The sequence below is a fragment of the Serinus canaria genome, chromosome 1A (genome assembly GCF_022539315.1).
Source record: "Serinus canaria isolate serCan28SL12 chromosome 1A, serCan2020, whole genome shotgun sequence".
NCBI lineage: Eukaryota > Metazoa > Chordata > Aves > Passeriformes > Fringillidae > Serinus > Serinus canaria.
In genome coordinates, this window is record NC_066314.1 from 37,944,174 (window position 1) to 37,964,694 (window position 20,521).

Below are 20,521 nucleotides of genomic sequence, written 5' to 3' on the forward strand. Positions count from 1 at the left end.
TTTAAATTAAGACATGTTCACTGCTTTGAACTATCCACCTACTATTTTTCTATCTACCTCCAAGAAAGACATTGCTATCAAATAGTTTTGCACTATTTTCAATTTTGCCATCTCTGCTAAACAAGAGCTAGATTTCTATAATTACCAGACAGTGAAGATTTTTAGTTAAAGTAGAAACTTTAAAAGTTAAAGTAGTAGTTTTAACTATGCTTGTCCTTAGCATTACAGATTTTAGCTGTAATGATTTGTAAGAGTTCTAGGCTTATTGATACATGACTTATCACCCCCAGTGTGAAACCCCATACACATCACTGGAGTAGCCCACAGTAACATAACTCACAAGATCAGAAAAACTGGACAGGACTTTAGTCCTACTAAGAACAGGAGGAAATTCGAGCAAGAAAGTCAGAGTCAGATGTAACACTTGTGTCTGGGAGAGGATTTAATGTTGAGGTCAGGTGTGGCTATCCACACTATCTTTTTCTAAAGTTAAACAACAAATTCTTGATTGCAACAGTTTTTCAGTGCCTGTAACACTGCCAGACCTACCATCTTCTATACTGCCAATATAAAATAATTCAGAAGATTATTTCAGTCAAATAGCTCTGTTTCAGGGAAAATACTCAAATCTGCTGTATTTACATCTATTCTTAACAAACCTGGTATGTCTGTGCTTGGATGAAGAACTTTCAATTCAGACCAGAGTTTTCAAAAAATGTACATATTGCCTAAGAAATCAGAACCACAAGCTCTGACAATATTAAAAGGGAACTGAAAATCAGATTAGGGACTGGCAAGAAAACCTTATTCAGCAACATATATCCTTATCAAATATGAAGTCAATACCATTTTATTTACCATTTTCACAATAATTATGTATTTACAAATTTCATTAAATGATAATAAAAATGGACAAATGGGGGGAAATAGCTGTAACTACAGAAACGTATTTATTCTGCTTAGTACATGGAAGTAAAATATATATTGGTCAATGGCAACTTAAAATTAGTTCTTACATCTACAACATAAGCTCTATTTTTTAAAAAGAATATTAGCCTTGGACAGAGTAGAATCAAAAGGAAATTAAGTCATCAAATCTGAAGTAACACTGCTGTCAAATTCTGTTCAAAACAGGCAAGTTCTAAGTCTTCTAATAAAAAGTGAATTGACAGAGCCAGTAGTAAAGTGATTAAGCCTTAGTAGCTACAACTTTCTAAGGTTCCATCTGTTCTGTACATGTGCCACCCTGGGCCTTTGCAAGATCCAAGACCTGGGACTTTCTTCTGTACTGCTGGTGACACAACACTCCTGCTCTGTCAACAAAGAAGTAGCGCCTGTTGGAATAGAGGTGACAAACTTGGAAATGTAGGATACAATTAATACAGACAGTTTGGTAAATAAAAACTTAGGTTGCTGGTCAAGAAGAATAGAAAACATGGATGAAAAAAAGAGGGCACAGGAATATAGCCAAAGCATCATATAATACCACTAGGAGAAACTGAAAATTAAAACTTTTGGAGTATCTGCTGAAGAAGTGAAAACAGAGTGAACACTGTAAGAAACAGTCTTACAAATAACTTGGAAAAAAGCATAAAAACTCTTCAGCATGATGGCTCCTGATAAATCTGTAAAGACAACAGATCTGGTTATATGAGGCATACTCAGAGGAAACACTGGCTTTGAGTGAATATTTTTGTAGATGTACACCATGGAAAAGAATGGTTAGAGTGTCATATCAGAGCACTCCCTCTGGAGAATGGTCTATTTACAGCAGAAGCACAGCTAGAATGTGAAAAAAAAATTAATAAAAGAAATTTTAAAATGTTGTCTACCAGAATGAGGCAGCTACTTAGTCTTTGAGCTTTGAAGAAACTATTGATGTTACTGAAAAAAATATAATATCTGAACTACTCAAGATCAAATGGAACTTCTCATTTAAAACTGCCCTAGTACCACAGGGTAACATAAACATCATCCTCAAGAAGATTCTTAAACAAACACTGACCTGTAGAGGAGTAAACTTGATATTTATACAGGATAAAGTGTTGCTAGCAAGTCTAGAACAATTAAGGAATAAGTAAGTAAATATGATACCATGTGAAAGAGTTACCAGGGCATTTGTAGAATAGATGCATTTTGCAAAGTTAATACAGCTTTTTTAAGTTATAAAAACATGTCCAGGACAGAAATTTGATTGACAGCATACTGCATTTCAAAGGCACTCCCCAAAGGCTACTCAAGAAAGTAATCTGTTAGAGTAAAAGGAAATGTCCTGTGAATAAACCACTGGTGCAAAGGCAGGAAATAATGGTGGACCCAATGGCCAGCTTTCACAGTGGATGGGACAACCAGAATAGTGTCACAGGAACCTGTGCAGTAACCTGTGCTTTTCACTGGGGAGCAGATGTCCACAGATGCTACTCAGAACAGAAAAGATACAGATCAACTGTTAAAACATGCATGACTCCTTTATTGGGAGTGACTGGGAGGTGGAACAGGAGATTAAATTTAATGTACATAAGTATAGTGTACATAAGTGAAACGAAAGGTGAACATGTTTCTAAATTTACACAGGCATTGACCTCTGAGCTTGTTATTCACACTCACAGATAACTTGAAAAATGTTAAGTTAGATTAGGCATTCACAACATAAACAGTGAATTCAGTGCTCAGGAGACAAATAGGCATCAGGAACTATTAGGAAAGAAACAGAGAACAAAATAAACCCCACCACTAAACCACTCTATGACTGCATGCTATACTGAATGTTTCATTGGTTCTGGTTTTGGGTACCAAACAAAACAGAGTCAAACTGGAAAATGGAGAATGTTCAGAGTAACTCCTGTAGGAGGAACAGTCAAGTAAAATAGAATTATTCAGCCTACAGAACAGGCAGCTGAGAGGAGCCACGCTCTCTCTGCAGCACTCAGACACATAAAAAGGAAGCAGTTGTTCCCCATGTCCTCCACTGGGACACCTTGCTGAAATCACATAGAAACATGGAAAATAACAGATTCAACTTTAACAAAAGGAGACCTTGACATTGCAGGTAATTAAGGTGTAGACTTCTCTGCCCCAGGCTCTTAATGCTAAAGGCATCCATGAGCAGATGAAAGACTAGGCAAAATTTTAGAAGGAAAGAGCATCCAGATTCACCAAACCAGCCATGCCACCTCCAGTTATGGATGGGTATAAAACTATCCATGAGCACCATGTGCTTGGTTTGTTTGCATGTTATTCTCCCTGTGCATGTGCTGTTGCCTCTGATGGAGTCAACAGGCAGAGCTGCATAGCCTCAGTTTGTACAGCTGGATTTGTACATGCTGTTAGGTAACAGAAGGAGAAACAAGACTGGCTAAAGAGACTTAGGGCACTCAAAAAAGAGACAGAATATTTGTCACAGGTGGTATAGTATGAAGGAGGGGTGTACCTTGATGTCAGGGGGAGGGGACTGCAGGAATGAGTGTGGTCAGGGGATTGGAAAGCAATAAAAAGGGAGAAAAGGTTTCAAAGAGGCAAGGGCTGTTTACCCTAGGAATTTGTGTGTTGGTTTCAGTCCTAGAATCAGTAATTAGAAGTCAATTAACAAAATAAATTAGGAAAATGTGTCCTGATTTAGGAGTCTACCTCCAATTAACTGAATATTCTATGCCTGTCAGTGTTTTCCACTTGAATCTCCCAGTTTCTCTTCCCCAGTAACTTACTCAACAGTTAAGTTCTATGATGAACATCAAAACTATTACCTTCAAGACCTCTACAGAAACAGAAGATTCTGTTGTCAGAATCTTCATCTCAGTAGTATTAAGTTTGTGGAATGGAACCTCATACTCTGTTTTCAGCAATGTGTCAACTCCTGAACTTTAGGGTTTTTCATGTAGGGTAAAATCTACTGTTTAGCAATACAAAGAAGAAAGCAGTACAAGTTTCAAATCTGAGTAAAATGCCAAAATGAACAATGTTAAGATCTCACCTGGAGTAAGTATGAGCAAGAGGTATCTGCACTGGAACTCTCATTTTGTACCGTATTCTGCTGAGTAATAGCATCTTCTTTCTTTCGTTCCTTCTGGCCTGCTTCATCATCTTCATACTCATCTAGGCTCTAAAATGAAAAATATTTGGTTATTATTATTGTATGCTGCTTCACATGCTTCCCATATTTCACAAAATTCATGCATCAGTGAATATCTTCAAATAATAATTTCATATTTCAGGAAAGTCTAATTAAATGTTTAAATGCTTTTTGTTCCAACTAACAGCTTTTCTTCCTGACAAAAGTAAGAAATAATCAAAACACGATCCATTTTGACAAAGGTTTAGGCAACACCATGCAAGTTCAGTGCTAATCCCGCTGTGAGCAGGAGCTTGGGCTATACCTGAAGTTCCTTCCATTGGAATGACTCTACAACCCTGTTTGCCATTTACAACTGTATTACCTTTACACAAGAGATTTTCTGGAAATCCAGAAAAGAAACAAAGTTAATTGTACTCTTCACTCAACATCAGGGTTTTTTTGACCTAGTGGCACCTGCTGAGGTATAAGTGTCAGTCTCAATCACCCATTTTAATTTTGGCCCTCTTGATTTTCATTTTTTCTTTGAAAATTTACCATTGAAAATCAGTAATTTTTTAATGACTTGGACAGACATTAATTATTCACAGTTTTACACTTATACATAATGTTTTGACTCTTCAGCACAAATGTTCACATTGCTGGAATACTTGCTTTGAGAGGATTAAGTTTCTTAAGCACTGACTGCTGTCAAGCCAGAGACAGTAAAAGTAAGTAGGCAAGTAAATAAAAATATAAATAAAATCAGTATTACTGCCTCTATTCTAGCTCAAAGCCACGTTATGGCCAGGGTAGAAATGTGAGGACTCAAGCACCTTTGGGCTAAGTCAGCTATGTTAGAAAACCAACTTAAAGCAGACAAAGCCAAAAAAAAAAAAGTCTGACCATGACATCACAAGCTGTTTGCCAGTACTCTACATCAGAACAAGAGGTGTGTGAAACCCTCTTACAGAAACAGAGGGAAATAACCAGTTTAAGACATCCAAAAGCTTCTAGATTCATGTACATTACCTTGAGAAACAAAGAACAGGACTAGCAGAGAAGAAAGATGAATGTCAAATTATTTCAGCTGACATTTCTAATGCAGTAAAAATGAAGTCAGTATTCTGAGGCTCAGGTACTGACAATCTCTGTCATCACTTTACACAAAGGACAGAAAACTAGTCAAAAGTATATAACGAGACTGCTGGAATACACTATCTTTAAAATAAAACCAGTGTTATTTGCTAGCTGGAAATAGCAGTAGTATATCAAAAACCAACTCCAGCTCCTCCAAAGCAAACACTATGGTGATACACGTGCTAGAAAACTGGCAAACCAGAAAGGGATTTGTTTCCACAAGTGAACCTGAATAAAAGCCATTTAAAGTCTCCACAGCAGTGCTCATGACAGCAACACTAATGCAATTTCACTGGTCTACTTCTAACCAACCTTTCAATGTAACTCATGCAGACCTGCTCCTATCACTAAGAAAGGCACACTTAGAGGGTTACTATGACTAAATCATTACACATTCAATAACACTTTCAATAAGTCTTTTCTAATAAAATAATTACAGATATTTAATATAATTCTTCCGGGTCCATTTGTAACAAATTATTTAAAAAACACTGCCATGGTACATTCTAGGAAATGATCTTTAAATCAACGTCCTCTACCTTTTATAAACTGTAAAACTTAAAAATTTTGATGACATAAACTTATGTCCTAATTTATCCCATTATCATACTAATTCATTATGAAGTGACACAAGAAGAAATAATAAGGCCCTGCTGCAACAAGAAACTGAGTCATCTCTGCCTCTTACAAAGCCAGCCCCGTTCAGAAAGAACTAGGAGACACACAGAAGTCATCCTGTAAATTTTAACCCGTGTCAGATGAAGAATGATACTGTGTTAGAAAAACAGAAACATTTTGAGACTGGTCTTCCAGTCTCCAAGTCATGACAGAGAATGGAAACAACTTTGCATTTTCAAGGGAAAACATTCTTTAAGGAGAAAAATTAGGCTCAAACATCAAGCTTGTAGGAAAAAGGTCTTAGTAGTGACTAAGTAGATAAGTGTAGCTTTCTCCACAAATTCTCTCTTCAGATACATGCTTCTCAGAAGATTTCCAAAGAGAGTGAGTGCTCAATAGAAATATTTTTCTCAGAATACAATTGCATTTGTAATGAAGAATGTTCTTCTCTCTTTTAATATAAGATTACCTGCTACTACCTATTCCTTTATCAATTTTAAACAGGAACAAAATCTGGTTTTCTAGCCACAAATTTTAAAGTTCTAGCCACATAATTTTAAACTAAATATTTTCAGTTGGGATTTGCCAGCAATGTCCATTCCCACCCTTTCCTTTCTTCTCAGGAAGGTCCAAGATCACCAAAGTCTGCTTTGTACCACTGAAAGGTATTCAACTACCCCAAATAATCCATACTTCCAAGGTTAAAGGCCTTCTTGCCAAGCATGGAACAGTTGGTTAAACAGTTTATGTAAATCAAATTCTATTTTAAAGGCTATGGGGGCTTGTTCCCCCCTCCAGTTGCCTTCACTGCAGCAGGTGTCCCAACCAGCTGAGGCCAGCACAAGTTTAAGTGGTTAGAACCACAAAAGCACCAGGTTTTTTATGAGTTGTAAGAGATGAGGTGGAGGAGTCACAAGCACAGGTTGACAGCCACCATCCATGGCTGACACAGCACATTTGGCCAGGGCTGCCAAGGCCTTCCTGCCCTAAAGCAGATTTGTTGGCGCTGTCAGAGGCTGTGGTTTCCCAAACACAAAGGTTGTGTTCCCCTTCCAAACATGCAGACACACCAATTCACACAATGCTTACAAAATGCAGGCTGAGCACAAACCAACACACTAACAACTACATAAACCTTTTACTGCCTTTAAGGAAGTTATTAAGTTTTGCTTCCATAACCATTAGCCTTAAAAAGGAAATCCACTTTTTTTGACTCATGATGAAATAAGCTCTCTTATTGAAAATATCCTGCTTATGCACTTCATCTTCAGTTACTGATTGCTAGCATTACTGCCATTTATGTTCTTAGCAAATTTTTGGAGTAATAAAATTCAATAAAACCACATTTTGCTTTGTGGGTGAGGCTTGATCCATTATTATTGAAAAAATTAAAAATGTTTCAAGTGTTGTTAGACACTTTAAAAACAAGGTTTTTTCTAACTGCCGTGCAGCTGAAACTGCCTCAATCCACAAGACATTTCAATGAGCTGGATTACTATGTTGTTCATGTTGCAGGCTCCCTGAAATGCTGCACTTTGCTGTAAAAACTAGTTTCACATCACTGAAAAAGACGTAAGTACAGCAATTACTTTCTCTGTCAGCACAGCAGAGAAATGGACTTGTAACTACTGAGGTGTAATTATATAATTCTCTCTGTCCATTCCCTTTCCTCTGCTTTTTTATTTTGCCACTAGGCACATACCATTTCAGAATCTTATTTTTCATTAAAATCATCTGAGTTTTGTATAGCAGATACTCAATGTGACATTCCTACATCTGATCTTAATATAAGGAATCCACAGAAATTTTTTAGGTTTTCTAGGATTTCAGTAGATGTTTGAAGCTGTAGTATAAACATTTTTTTGTAAACCTCTAGTATGGAAAATACAAGCAGAGTAAGATGCTTTCAAAAGAATCGGACTGAGGAAAAACACTGCCACAAAGATATCTCCACATTCCAGCACACCACCACCTCCAGTTTAAAGAGACACTGTACAAAGAACATTTCTAATGGTTCACTGGTTTGCCTCCTATAAATATTAGTGCATTGCTAAGAAGAAGCAAAAGCTGGGGAAGGGCTGTCTTTTCCTTGGAAAGAAGCAATATTCCTATCCTGTGCAGATCAGTTTAAGAGTATGCACAAGCTGCTCTCGCCACAAGAAATCACACTGAGTCAAAATGTCCTGGTTCCCAACCCCCTTCCTGCACCAACCTGCTTCTGCCTTACAGCACATAACTGAGGGCTTCCCAGCTCATTTCATGAAAGGTCACTCAGGTTCCTTTCAGCAGCTCTAATTAGCTCAACTGATTTTGCCTGGACCAGATACAAGCCCATTCAAACTACTTATTTCGCAGAACTCCAGGAATGGTTGTGCTACATCAGCTTTTTGAAAATGATGAGCACTTGAGATAATACCATATTTACCCAGTACAGCAAGATGTGCAAGCAGATATGTACTCTCAGTAAAACCTCATTGTTCAGCTTCATATTGGGCAATGAACAGAAACTCTGCATCACAAGCACCATCAGTTATCTCAACGGGCTTTCCTAGCTTAACCATGGTAGTACTGTTGGAGAGGAAACAAATTGAGGCATCTTCCCATTTCCCTGAAACAACTACAAGCAGTTTAAAGAGGCAATTTTAAAAAATCAATTTTAAAAAATCAATTTCTCAGCATAGGAAATATCAAAAGATATTTCCTATGCTGAGAAAAAGTTCAAAGTGCACTATCATAACTTCACCTCAAGACATTGTAAAACTGCAAAGGTTCCTATTAAATGTAAATATTTTCTGAAAGCTTAACAACAGTAGAAATACAAGACAAGATGTAAGAATTAATTTTAATTCTGAAAAAAATTTATCCAGGCAATTAACTACTGCCACATACATTTTGGAATTCAACATTATCTTTCCCTTGGCTGACCAACCATTCAGAAAAACCTGGAAAAGTAACTGCAAATAAAAGACAACTATCTTACACATATCTTACACATGATTTCACTCTTCTTACTGCAACACTGAGAACCAAATGCTTCCTTGCTTTACCATGCACAACTTTGATATCAGCTAAATACCACTTTCCTATCTCTTTGCATAGTATCAAATGCTTTTGTCAGCACCTCCCATCAAAACAAGCAAAAATCCCAAACCTCCATGATTTAAGATCGCGCATCTTTTCCCCTCTGAAGCACTAATTTTAACCATATTTATAACACACTTTTACTACACTGCGCAGACCTAACCCAAAATAATTAAGTAAAACACATTTACAGTAATAAAATCTTTTTATTGAAATGACAGTATAATTGGAAAAATTGCATCTTTTTCATTCTGCAAGCCTTTCATCACATTTCACTTGCTGAAGTGCTTTTCTTTACAAGTTGAAAACCAATCCTACAGAGGTGAAAACAAATAATGTTATTCCTGGGAACTGTCTAAAACCTACAAGCAGTTGAATCAATTACCCAGCTAATGATTTTATTTTTTTTAAGACTTCAATTCTCACATTAAGAGAGCCCAAAAGAGGATACTAAACTCCAACACCTTATCCACATGATTTTTATGCACTTCTAAAAGTCTACGTCTGTAACTGGAACAGTCTAATATCAACCATTAGTATAATCACAAGCATGGATTTTTAACACAGAAGAGTAGCAAAGGCAGGAATCTTTGGTATCTGAGATCAAAAGAGACCCTACAACAAGAATGGGTCAGTGCCCAGCAGGTGGGCCAGAGCACAGCTGACTGCAGCCACAGGATTCGCTCATCCTTGACCATGCTGCCAACAAAGCAATCCTAAAAGACGAGCATCGAGCATCGCATAGATCAGTGAAATGCACATCATGCTCTACAAAATTCACAGCATTCCTGATTATAAGTCACATTTACATTTTTTTTAACTCTATCCTTTTCTCACCCATAACAAGAATTTATAAGTACCTACTTTGTACATTCAATTATATTCCAGAGCAAACACAATTTAAAGTCTCAAAATCCTCTTAGAAATGTTTCGGGTAAAAAACCCAGCATATTTGTCTGTATTAAGAGCAAAGTAACAAGGTATTTTGAATTCTTTTAAAGCTTTATGTAAAACATCAACTGCATCAACACCAGAATGTCAATTATCCCTCATTATAATAACAAAAAGCAGCAATGTTTGCAGTTTGTTATTCATCAAAATACACTGTTTGGTCACCGGTGTTTTCAAACATACCACAAGAATGAGTTCAAAAGTCAAATGTTTAACTTAAACTAATCACCAAAAAATCCTTTATCACAAGGCTTGTCAAGAATGATTGGTGGTTATGCTTAATTTAACTACTTAGTACATGATAAGAAAGTCACAGAGTAAAATTCCAGGGATCCAACAAAACTTGTCTTGCAAAAGACAAGCTATGGAGCATTATTAAAATTTTTCAAGAAAAGAGAGAGACATAATAAAAATCATGGATTGGCAAACATCAGAATTAAGCACCAAACTTTTTAACACTGAACTCATGGTTAGCATTTTAGAGCCCTTCTAACTGATCAACACCTAAGAACAGAAGAATCAAGCAGCAACAATGACTGAGGATCCCAGTGCAATGACATCCAACTGCTTACATCTCTTCCACAGAGAAATAATGTGAATAGAATTATGACTCATCCAGAAGAAATCCCAGTCCCATGCTCTTGAAAAGAAAATATGAAACAACATCAAATAAAGGGTGCAAGAAAAAAGCAGCACAATCCTCCTAATGCTGTTGGTATGATCTGACTTTCACAAGTATAGGGTCCTTTCATAGCACATCTCTGTGCACCAAGAGTGAAAATAAACGTCTCACTCCTCATTCAAATTTTGCACACTGCTCCTTACTTCTATTTTGACAGTAAACATGTCTTTTCCCTTCTCTGCTGATGGTGGACCTCTGGTAAAGAGTTAATAAAAACTGCACTGTCTGCACAGAAATCACTAATAGTGTTGAACATATGAATCTGAAAGTTACAGAAATGGTCCCTAAAAATAACACACACAGAGAAGTGGAGTCAGTCACCAAATCAATCTCATTAACCTCCAAGCTAATATTCTGAAATAATGCATCCTATCTGAAACAAACATAGCAAACCAGTGGCTGAGCAGAAGAAATTCAGTAAAACAAAGTTTGCCTGGTTCAGTCAGGGGGGAAAAAACAGATCTGTTAAAAATATTTGCACTGTTCACAAAGAAATATCTATTGGTTTGCATCATGCCACAGATGTCAGGAAACAACAATCACAGACTGCAAGAGCAGAAAAGAGAACTCTTCCTGGATGTATAGAAAAAAAGTGATCATTCAGATGTTTGATGCTCACTTATGCTACTTTTTCTATTAAACTTGCTCTGCATTAGGTAAGACTTTAGGAGATGTTGATATTAGAGGGCTTGTAAACAATGGCTGAACAAAAGCTAATCAAGCAAAGATAATGGAGTAAAAATGTCTGTAACCACCATTACTTTGACTTTCACTGCCATGTATTTCTAACAAAACTTAGCAAACAGAAACAATGCTCCAAATGAGAGAAAGATTTATTGTCATGTAGCAAAAGACCACACAGACTGAGCACCTTTCTCTTTAAAGCCACAGAAATAGGGAGAGAAAAAAACTAGAAGAAGATAAGCAGGCTATTTTCAAAACAGAATTATTCCTTTTAATGTGACCACCTAACACAGAAGAATGTTCTCAACCCCAGTACATCTATGGTGCTTCTGAAGGGAAATAAAGATGAGGTCAGTACTGAAAGAATGTTCTAAAAGGAAACCAAACAGGTTAAGCAGTGGAACTGTATTTCTAACTATCCTGTCCCCTAAAGAATGCAGTTTGTAGCCATTTATACTGTCTGAATATCAAGTTGCATTTAATTATTTTGTAATGCAGCAACTTCATAGGATTCTGCTCTCCTGCCTAGTGGGCTACTTGTCATTTGCCTTATTCTAAACACTGAATCTCATTCAATGTTTACATACAGTGGGTGTGGGATTGGTCAAACTAAACAAAGGCAAAAAGGCTGATGAAAACCAACTGAGCACAGGCAAGCCAGGACAACAGACTCAGAACCCATCCCAAAGGGAAAAAGAAAACTTTGGCACAATAATTTTTTGAGAGTTGCACTATAATTCTCATTTAGGAGTGAGTTCTCAAACTACAGAAAAACTGATAAAAAAAAAATAATCAGATTTTCTGCTCTTCCAGGTGCTTCTTTTGAGTCCTAACACAAGGGTACTAACTAGACAGAGATGGACTCTACATTCAGCCGTGAGGCAGAAAGGGAAAAGTAGTACTGAAAAAGGAGTTCAAATAGGATAGGCACTTATCTGGATGAAAAAAAAAAAAGTTTGAATTTTGTATGCATGGCAATAAACAAGCACTTTTGATGGACTCAGCACTGTTATCAGGAATAGACAGCACTGATCAAAACTGTGCAGGCAGACAAAGCACATCTGTGGTACTGAAGCCTCCATAGCACAGATATAACCAAGTAAGATGAAAAAAAGTTTAAACTTGTTGCTCAAGTCAACATTTTAACTATTTCCTGGGAGAACACTTTATACCTACAAATTAATCCTAGTGACAATTGTGTGATTTGGGACAGAACAGCGGCTGGGAAACAGCTGTTTCCCAACCTAGACTTCCAAAATCACTCTTTAGCTCTGTATTTGTAGGGAAGTCCTCTTCCTTGGGAGCATTGCCAACACTTTTTTTATAAATATATCAATGTCCAAGGATCTTGATGAAAATCCAGCCCAGGTTCTCATAGTGAAATGTTACATGTTTACAGCCTAAGAGTCTTCTGTTACCTCCACTCATATCCTTGCTTCTTATGGAAGCTGTGCTCAGAAATCCCAGCTCTTTTGTACTCCTATGTTTCTGAAGTCACTAGTGCTGGCAGGTGCCTGCGTGTTGTGTTCCAGACAGTAATTAATACTTAGTAATAGATCCTTTAAGACATGAAAGTTGCCCAAGTGTGAGGGGGCTAACTGAAGTTTGCTACAAGTGAAATATGCAGATTAGCTGCCAGAGTAATTCAAGGACTAGACAAAACAGGCAATTACCCTTCCACCTAAGCAGTCAGCACTGCATCCAGCCCTGAGCCAGCTCAGCAGGTGTTTGACTCTTCCCATTCAAAAGCTCTGGGAGGAACTAAGGCAACTATGGTATTGACTTGGGAGGGAGGAGGAGAAAGCGTGGGAGACAGAAAGAGCTGTGGGAAAGGCTCACAGAAAGAAGATGTAGCTGGTGCCTGGTGAGAGGGAGCTACTCAAGTAAACAGATATTACAGCAGCAAAAATAAGCCAGCAAGCAAAGGACACATCTGTTTCAATTGGTCTGAGAAGCAAAACTACACAAGGTACTTGTTTTTTGTGGTCTTTCTGTCGCTGTCAGAGTGGGCTGCCTAATTTTCCCTGCATCCAAAAATTTTCATTTTTTGATTACCAGGTCTAAAACAGAGCTGAGCACACTCCACTTCCAGTAGGTAAGAAAACCTAGGACTTCAGGGTGGGAACATGCAAATAGACAAGACATTGCCACAAAAGTGTATTTCATGTGCACACTAAACAGTACCAGCAGTTCAAGTATCTTAGTACAAAAGTAGCATTTAAATATGATGACCTCAGAACAGAGAACAGCATGCACAGACACAAAAGTAAATCCATCCAGGTGTGAGAAAATCATAGTATAGGATCATAATGGGAGGAATGAGTCATGTCACACAGTTGGTTCAAAACAACTTCACTCACTGGAACCTTACACTACTGGAACTCATTTCATAAGAGAGCAATGCTATTTCTACAAGAAATCAAACCAGAACTAAGCATGAATAAATAAAACACAGAAAATGCTGGATAAATAAAAGCTTACATTCACAAGCGTGGAATTTATACAAAAAGGGCAATTTTCCATTACAGTTATTTTAATTGTTGAGTGACTGATAAAGTTTTGGGGGTTTTTTTAGCTATAGAGTTACTTGCATACAATATAGTAAAAGCCTTGGCCAGGTCTTCAGCAATTAATTATTTGTATGTCACCCCATCTAGACAGAGACAAGCAAAGAGCCTGAGACCAGACAGCTCAAGCAAATCATTAAGATTTCATCTTATAAAGCATTTATTATCTTGATTTATAACATCACCTGTACCATGCATTTCTCAACTTCAAAATAGGAATATTGGGTAAAGTCCTCTCTTCTGAAATATTCAGAAATCTGCCCATTACTGGTGACTGGGAAACTTTTCTCCAAGGTGACACGGATTTGCTCTGTGCTCCAGACACAAGGCACTGGCAAGGCTCTCCCTTGCTGAGGCACAGAACAGAAGGGCTACAGCCCTTCCCCCCTTTCTACTGAGTGTAATGAAAGGGTGAGGTTAAGGTTAAGACTGATGCAAAATTACCATGCATCATGTTTGCCATGGTAACTGTTCACATGTGTTGTTTTCTGTAGACCAAACTGTGGTAAACACAAGGTAATTCAAGCTTTACCATTCCTCAGTGAAAGAGAAGTAAACAATTACAGGCAGCCTGTAGGTACCACAGGCTAGAAGCATTTATTCTGTTACCATGGAGCAGCTCTGAGCCATTGCTGTGTCCAGCCCAACTGCCTGTCACTCTGACCAAAGACGACAAGGAGAGGAATTCACATGAGTTGATAACACTGGAAATGGGATTCTATTCAATTTGTCTCATATAATTACCTATCACAGCCAAATGAGAGTTAAAATCAGACTTTTGTTCCTTTGATTTAAAGAATCTTAATGACAAAAAAAACCCTTTCAAATATAAACTGATGCTCCAGTAGGATCTTCACGTTGTTAACAGGAGGACATATACACATGCAAAAACAACAAAATAAATCCCCCCCAGCTACTGCTACACTTTTAGTCCAATCCAAACCAGAGGAAAGCAAGTAAAGAAGTATCCGAGGAGGAGTCAGGAATGAGGATTCTGCTGTTCACGTTATTAAAACATTTCTCAGACTACAAGCTAAAGCCTGTAATAACGTTGCTTGGAAAACAGAAGGCTGAGTGAGCATCTGAGGGTGAAAAGGAATGTTTTTACAGGCGCAGTTAGTAAATACCACTGGCTCCTGCAGACATTCTTCCTTAAATGGAAATTAACATTGCTTTAGGTTAGAAAAGAATCTCTTGATACAATAGATGTGAGAGGGTAGCTATTAACCTTTTAGCACCTGCACTAAACGAAACAAAAATTAGCAGAAGGCTTTATATATACAGTTTTCTGCTCAGTAAATCTTTAAAACTCTTTCCCTTCCCTGCCACATGACTCTTGGCTGTAGATTTGGAAGAGCAAGGAATCCTAAAGTCTCACAAACAACATTAAAATAATGTGGAAACACAAAGATTCTTTGCATATCTATGACTAACTGTGTGAGGACACTAGACAATTTAAAGAAAGGAAACCACTCAAGATACAATCAGAACTGAACCTTCACCCTAAAGTTGAGCCAAACTTTATTTCAACACTGAAATAACTCTGCGTTGCTTTGATTTTACTTCTGCTTCCTATTTTTTTATTTTCATGTCCCCCTGCAACTGCTTTGTCCAGCCAAGAAAACAAGACTTTTCCCTCCCCCAAAATTCCCAAGAAATTTAACAACATAATGGGCAAGGGCTGTGGCTCCACAACAGCCAGAAACAGCAAGTGTCCCTTTAGCTATACTCCAACTCCCTCTTTCCTGCCTCTGCACAAGGGCATCTACCAGTCCTCTGCATCCCCTCCATGGACACTGGCAAATCAGGGTAATTTCCTAGCAGAAAGGTGCCTCTATGAAAAGTGAGCAGTATTTTGTACACCTTGGTCTACCTAACTACAGGATCAAAGAGGTGCCAGGACCATCACAGGTAAGTCAGGTAAAAGCAAGGATCTAAAGCAGTGGAAAAGGATAAAACAGACATGGAAAAGGACAAAATCTCAGGAAATTAAAACCTCAGCAATTCGAACCAGAGAAATAGGGGTTCAACAGAAATTCATCTAAAAGCACATACTAACATTTAACATTATTAACTATTTTGGAATATAAATAGTGTCCTGATAATACTAAACACCATCTATATTTAGAGGGAAACAAACTACTAATTCAGACTTCAGAGCTCCAACACAAGGCCCAGGTGACTTCTTGAATCTGCAGGCTCTAAGTGCTGCAGAACAGTTTTCCCCTTGTAACCTGCGCAGCTGCTATTACTCTAAGGTGAAAAAGGAGGACTACTACAGAGCTGCAGAACTCATCCATCCAAGCACTGGAACTTTCATCACCATGCCACATCACAGCACAGCCCTGTCTTTAACATTCCTTAGGTAAAAAGCCCATCAAGAGTCAAACATTGGATTAACATGCTCCTTCTCACACGTTGTTCTTCTTGGCTCCACATGCAGCAGGGCCACTGCAACTCAAAGAAAACTGCAACACAAATATCAATGAGCAGAATGGAGAGACAAGAACAGGCTGGACTTAACCTGCCTTGTCCAACACAAGCAGCATGAAGTCAGAAATACCTACAGTCTGGTCAAACAGCCCAGCCTCATCTTCCGCTCATCCTGAGACCTGCACTACCCATCCTTCTGTCCTGGCACATTTACCTGCACAGGAACTGATCCCACTGTAAATGAACTCAATTAATCCCAAAAATGTTAATCTTCAAACCTGCCACTTGCCCTATTATTAAACCAGGCACACAAACACAACTGACAAGGACCTGGCCTAACTCCATGTGAAATTTGTAATGAATTACCCCTCTCTTGGCACAATATATAAAAATACATTAAAATATGTATACCTTGTATACACAGCATACCTCACATTAGTGACTTCTCCTGCTAACATATGCAAGTTATTTTAGGAAAAAATATCCATTAAAACAAGACCACAAAGGATCATAACACATGTACTGCACTATGCCCTACACTGCTAGAATTTTAGTATTCTCTTATTTCTGTTTTAAGAAAAATTTTCCACATTTTTGAACAGGGAACTCCTTTTTATAAGTAGAGCTTTGTACACATACACACTTCTATGCCTTTTGTTTAACTGTACTTATGACATAGCTTGTAAAGATAAAAAGAAGGTATTGAAAATTTAGCTGCAGCAGCTTATGCCTGGAATATAAGTGGAGTCTAGGATTTTTCTTGCTATCTTTATTTCTATAAAATCTATCTTTATTTCTATAAAATGTAGTATCTTATTAAATGGAGTTAGGATAATGAAAGGCTCTGAGTGTCTTCTGTAGCTCCTTTGCTATTTATGGTTTGTGTTGAAGACTGTTTCTAAATGGTAGAGGGGGAAGCAAGACACAGGTAGATCTATGCATTCTCATACCAAGCACCTACAAAGGCTTTCACAGTCATTCACTACTGAAACAAAATGCTGTGAGAAAGATTTTCTCCCAAAATCTCAGCTCACATTGTAAACAACCAACTGGGATAGTGAAAACAAAAACACACTTTGCAAACTGGATGCAGACTGATTCACTCATGCATTTCATACAACCTAGTAAGACTTTTTTCCAAGAACAACAAGTACATTACAGAAAAATCCCCAACATACATCCAAAAAAGGGGCAAAAGCAGCTTGCCTAGAAATGTAATCTTTATCACTGGAGATTTCAAAGTACACATCAATGGAAGATAAATATCAGGAATAAGACAGGTGTAAGAATGCTTTTGGGACAAGATGACAAACTGGACAGTTCTTCAGGGCTCCCTGCAGCCTAATTTTCTAAGAGTTTTCAATAGCAAACTCTATGCAGTAAGAGTTGCAGTGGCAACAGAAACAACAAATAAGGATAACAAACCGCACCAAGAACACATTTATCCTCACCAACCTTCATGCATACATCCCACAGAAACCACCTGCAGCTGCCCAGCAAACTGGGAGAAACAAGCATGAGCAGAGCATTTCCCCTGAATGAGGAAAACTGCTCTTACATCACTTCAATTACAGGTTCTTTTTTTTTTTTTAAGCAAAAAATACCAGTTCCTAAATTACACTTTTTCTTCTTGAACTTATCCAAGTGACTGCACCAGAGTATTAACTTCAATTACCATTAGTATATCACACCTACTGAAGAAACTAGTTCACACCTACATTCCCTGTTAGCTTAATCAAAATTACTACCTTTCTTACAACCTCTACCTTCCTGCTAACACAAGCTATTTACAAGATAACTACAACAGACTTCTGTGATGGTCTCAATTAAAATACTAGGAAAAAAAGATCTGCTAAATTACACTGCCTCTTTATTAGTTACAAAAATTAAGTAAAATAGATCTCCCACTAATTTACTTGGAACTGACTCCTATCTAGCTGATCTAGATTTATGAACCTAGAATTGCTTTTGTAATCATAATCATAACTTTATACTCAAATTCTCTAAAAACTTCTCCAATATACCAAGGTTGCTCAGAAATCTGTATTACCAGACCAGAGACCTCTCCGGACAACTCCTTTGAGAGCAAGTTATCTGGACATGATAATTTTCAAATGTTTATCCTTACTGGAGATGAACCAACTCCCTAGAAAAGCCTTTCTAAATGTGAATACTTACACTTGTTTCCAATGGGCAGAAAACAGAAATATTTCTTCAATGTGTACTCCTAATGGCAAATGCTAATCAATGCAGCGTAGTAATACCAACCCAAACAGAAAGACACAACGTGACTCACATTATGACTGAAATATTGTTTGTGGAAAAGAATTGCACATTTAAGTCAGATGGATCCTCCAAATGAAATGCAGCATTGGCATGGCCATGCTACCAGACCTTGGAACTGAAAACATTCATTTAAAGTATCTAAACTGACTGTTTGAAACAACCCCCTTATTTCCCATTGTAATAGGCTAACAGCACACCCTATTAGTGACTCTGCCTTAAGTGAGACAGGCACATGAGAGGCACAGAACACAATACTAACACCATCCCAGCTGATGACTGACCACAACCCCAAGTCTAAAGCAGTCGGTCCCTTGAAGATCTTCCCTGGCAGATAAATGAAGGTTCTACTGAGAGCAGGGTCTGCTCTCAACCCAATCTGCAGTGGCCACAATTCTCAGTTAGAGATGCTGCTGTACACTTCCAGAGGAAAGATCTGAAAATCACTGGTTGAGAAGTCTATGTGTACGTGGAGCCAAGTGTTGGAAACACTGAGGATTTATCTGATTCTGCTGGCTTTGACATATAACTTACTTATAAACTCTTAAAATGAGACAAGAAATGTAATTTTCTGTTTTTCTTTTTAATCAATCCAATCTTTTGTTTTATTTATTACACTCCTAGAGTGCTTTAATTTGTGGTTTTCTTCATATGTTCACCCTCCAGTGAGCAACACTCCTGGCAAAGCTGCCCATGCTGAACTTTTAATTATTCAACAGCAAAGAATAAACATTTACCTCTATTTGCCACAAAGCACATGCACTGCTACAGTCTGTTCTTAAAGACAAAAATTTTAATGGAAGTATTTGTAAAGAATGCCTATTTTGAAACACAGCGTTCAATTGCTTGGTGAAACCCTTTGGCAAGGATGTTGTGCATTCCTAGGAGGATTTAAATTAGTTTGCCGCAGAACAAAACCTGGGTTACGGATAGTAACTTGGATACAGTCACACACACACACAAAAGAGAACATTCTCACTCCTCCTGATCTTTTTCCTTGAAAAACCACAACCATCAACATGCAAAGTCTGTTTTAATAAGATAATGTGAGGGGGTTTTGGGGAAGCAAAAAATACTAATTGCAATTTAGTTTCTACACCAAGTTAAACCTGTTTGTACTGCTCAAAATTACTAAGGAGTGTAACTTGGCAAAATCCTACAATGTTTAAAGCTGCTACTTTTGAACTGACATTTGAAAAGACAATTTTACATTAAAGACCAGAATTGTACATCTCAATTTGAAATTCAACTCTTGATTTTTTTAAATATGATTTGAGACATGCTTGCTTAAAATAATTTCTTAGTTGTTCACTCAAATCTCACTTTTCTGTTCAGCTAATGGGCATCAGAATAAAGACAGGCTGTAACATAAAAGAAATTTAAACCAGTCTCATTAAAACAAGGGCTCTCAGCATTCAGCTCCCATCTTCTAGGGAATCTTCATATACATGATAATTAGCTTCCTCAAAGGCTAAGGCTTAAATGTCATTTCTTTGTGTTGTAAATTCTAATTATTCATAGTAAATAAATTAGTGATACTCTTTTATTCCTTAGAGCAATGGAGAAACTTAAAGTAATGGTACAACTGGCAAAAATTAGGAGTTCCCAAAAAGGGAAGTAAAACTTCATTCTTCACATTCCAGTAGACTTAAAAAGGGCTCCATTAACACTAACGGGGAAAGGGCCAGTGACCTAGAACTTTACGTATGGTCCAAAACTATTAATGAACTCTGAAGAATAAGGAGCAATGGGTATTCAAAATCCCAACTCCTGTGATGTAGCAGGAGAATGAATAAGCTGTGCTCTAATTTACTCTGACATGCAGCACGTCATGGCTGCAGAAGCAGTATGTTACAGCAAACCATCTTTCAGGAGTCACATTCTTGGGAAACAGCCGATTCCCAGGGATTCTCACATGACCCTTAGTTTAACAGCAAAATACTTAAGAAATTAAACTACATATCTTACATTTAAGTCATGAAGAAAGAAAAAGCATTGAGGAGGGAAGAACATGCTATTTAGCCTTACCTGAGG

The 20,521-nt window shown here is 37.6% G+C and overlaps 1 protein-coding gene across 1 annotated transcript in view; it reads right to left on the minus strand.

Annotated features, from left to right (window-relative positions):
* The window catches only part of PAWR (pro-apoptotic WT1 regulator), a 70,237-nt gene that overhangs the window by 29,464 nt on the left and 20,252 nt on the right, over window positions 1-20,521 (minus strand). The window contains exon 2 of the mRNA XM_030238602.2: window positions 3,971-4,099. Coding sequence (XP_030094462.1) covers window positions 3,971-4,099 — 129 coding nt within the window. The remainder of the gene's footprint in view (window positions 1-3,970; window positions 4,100-20,521) is intronic.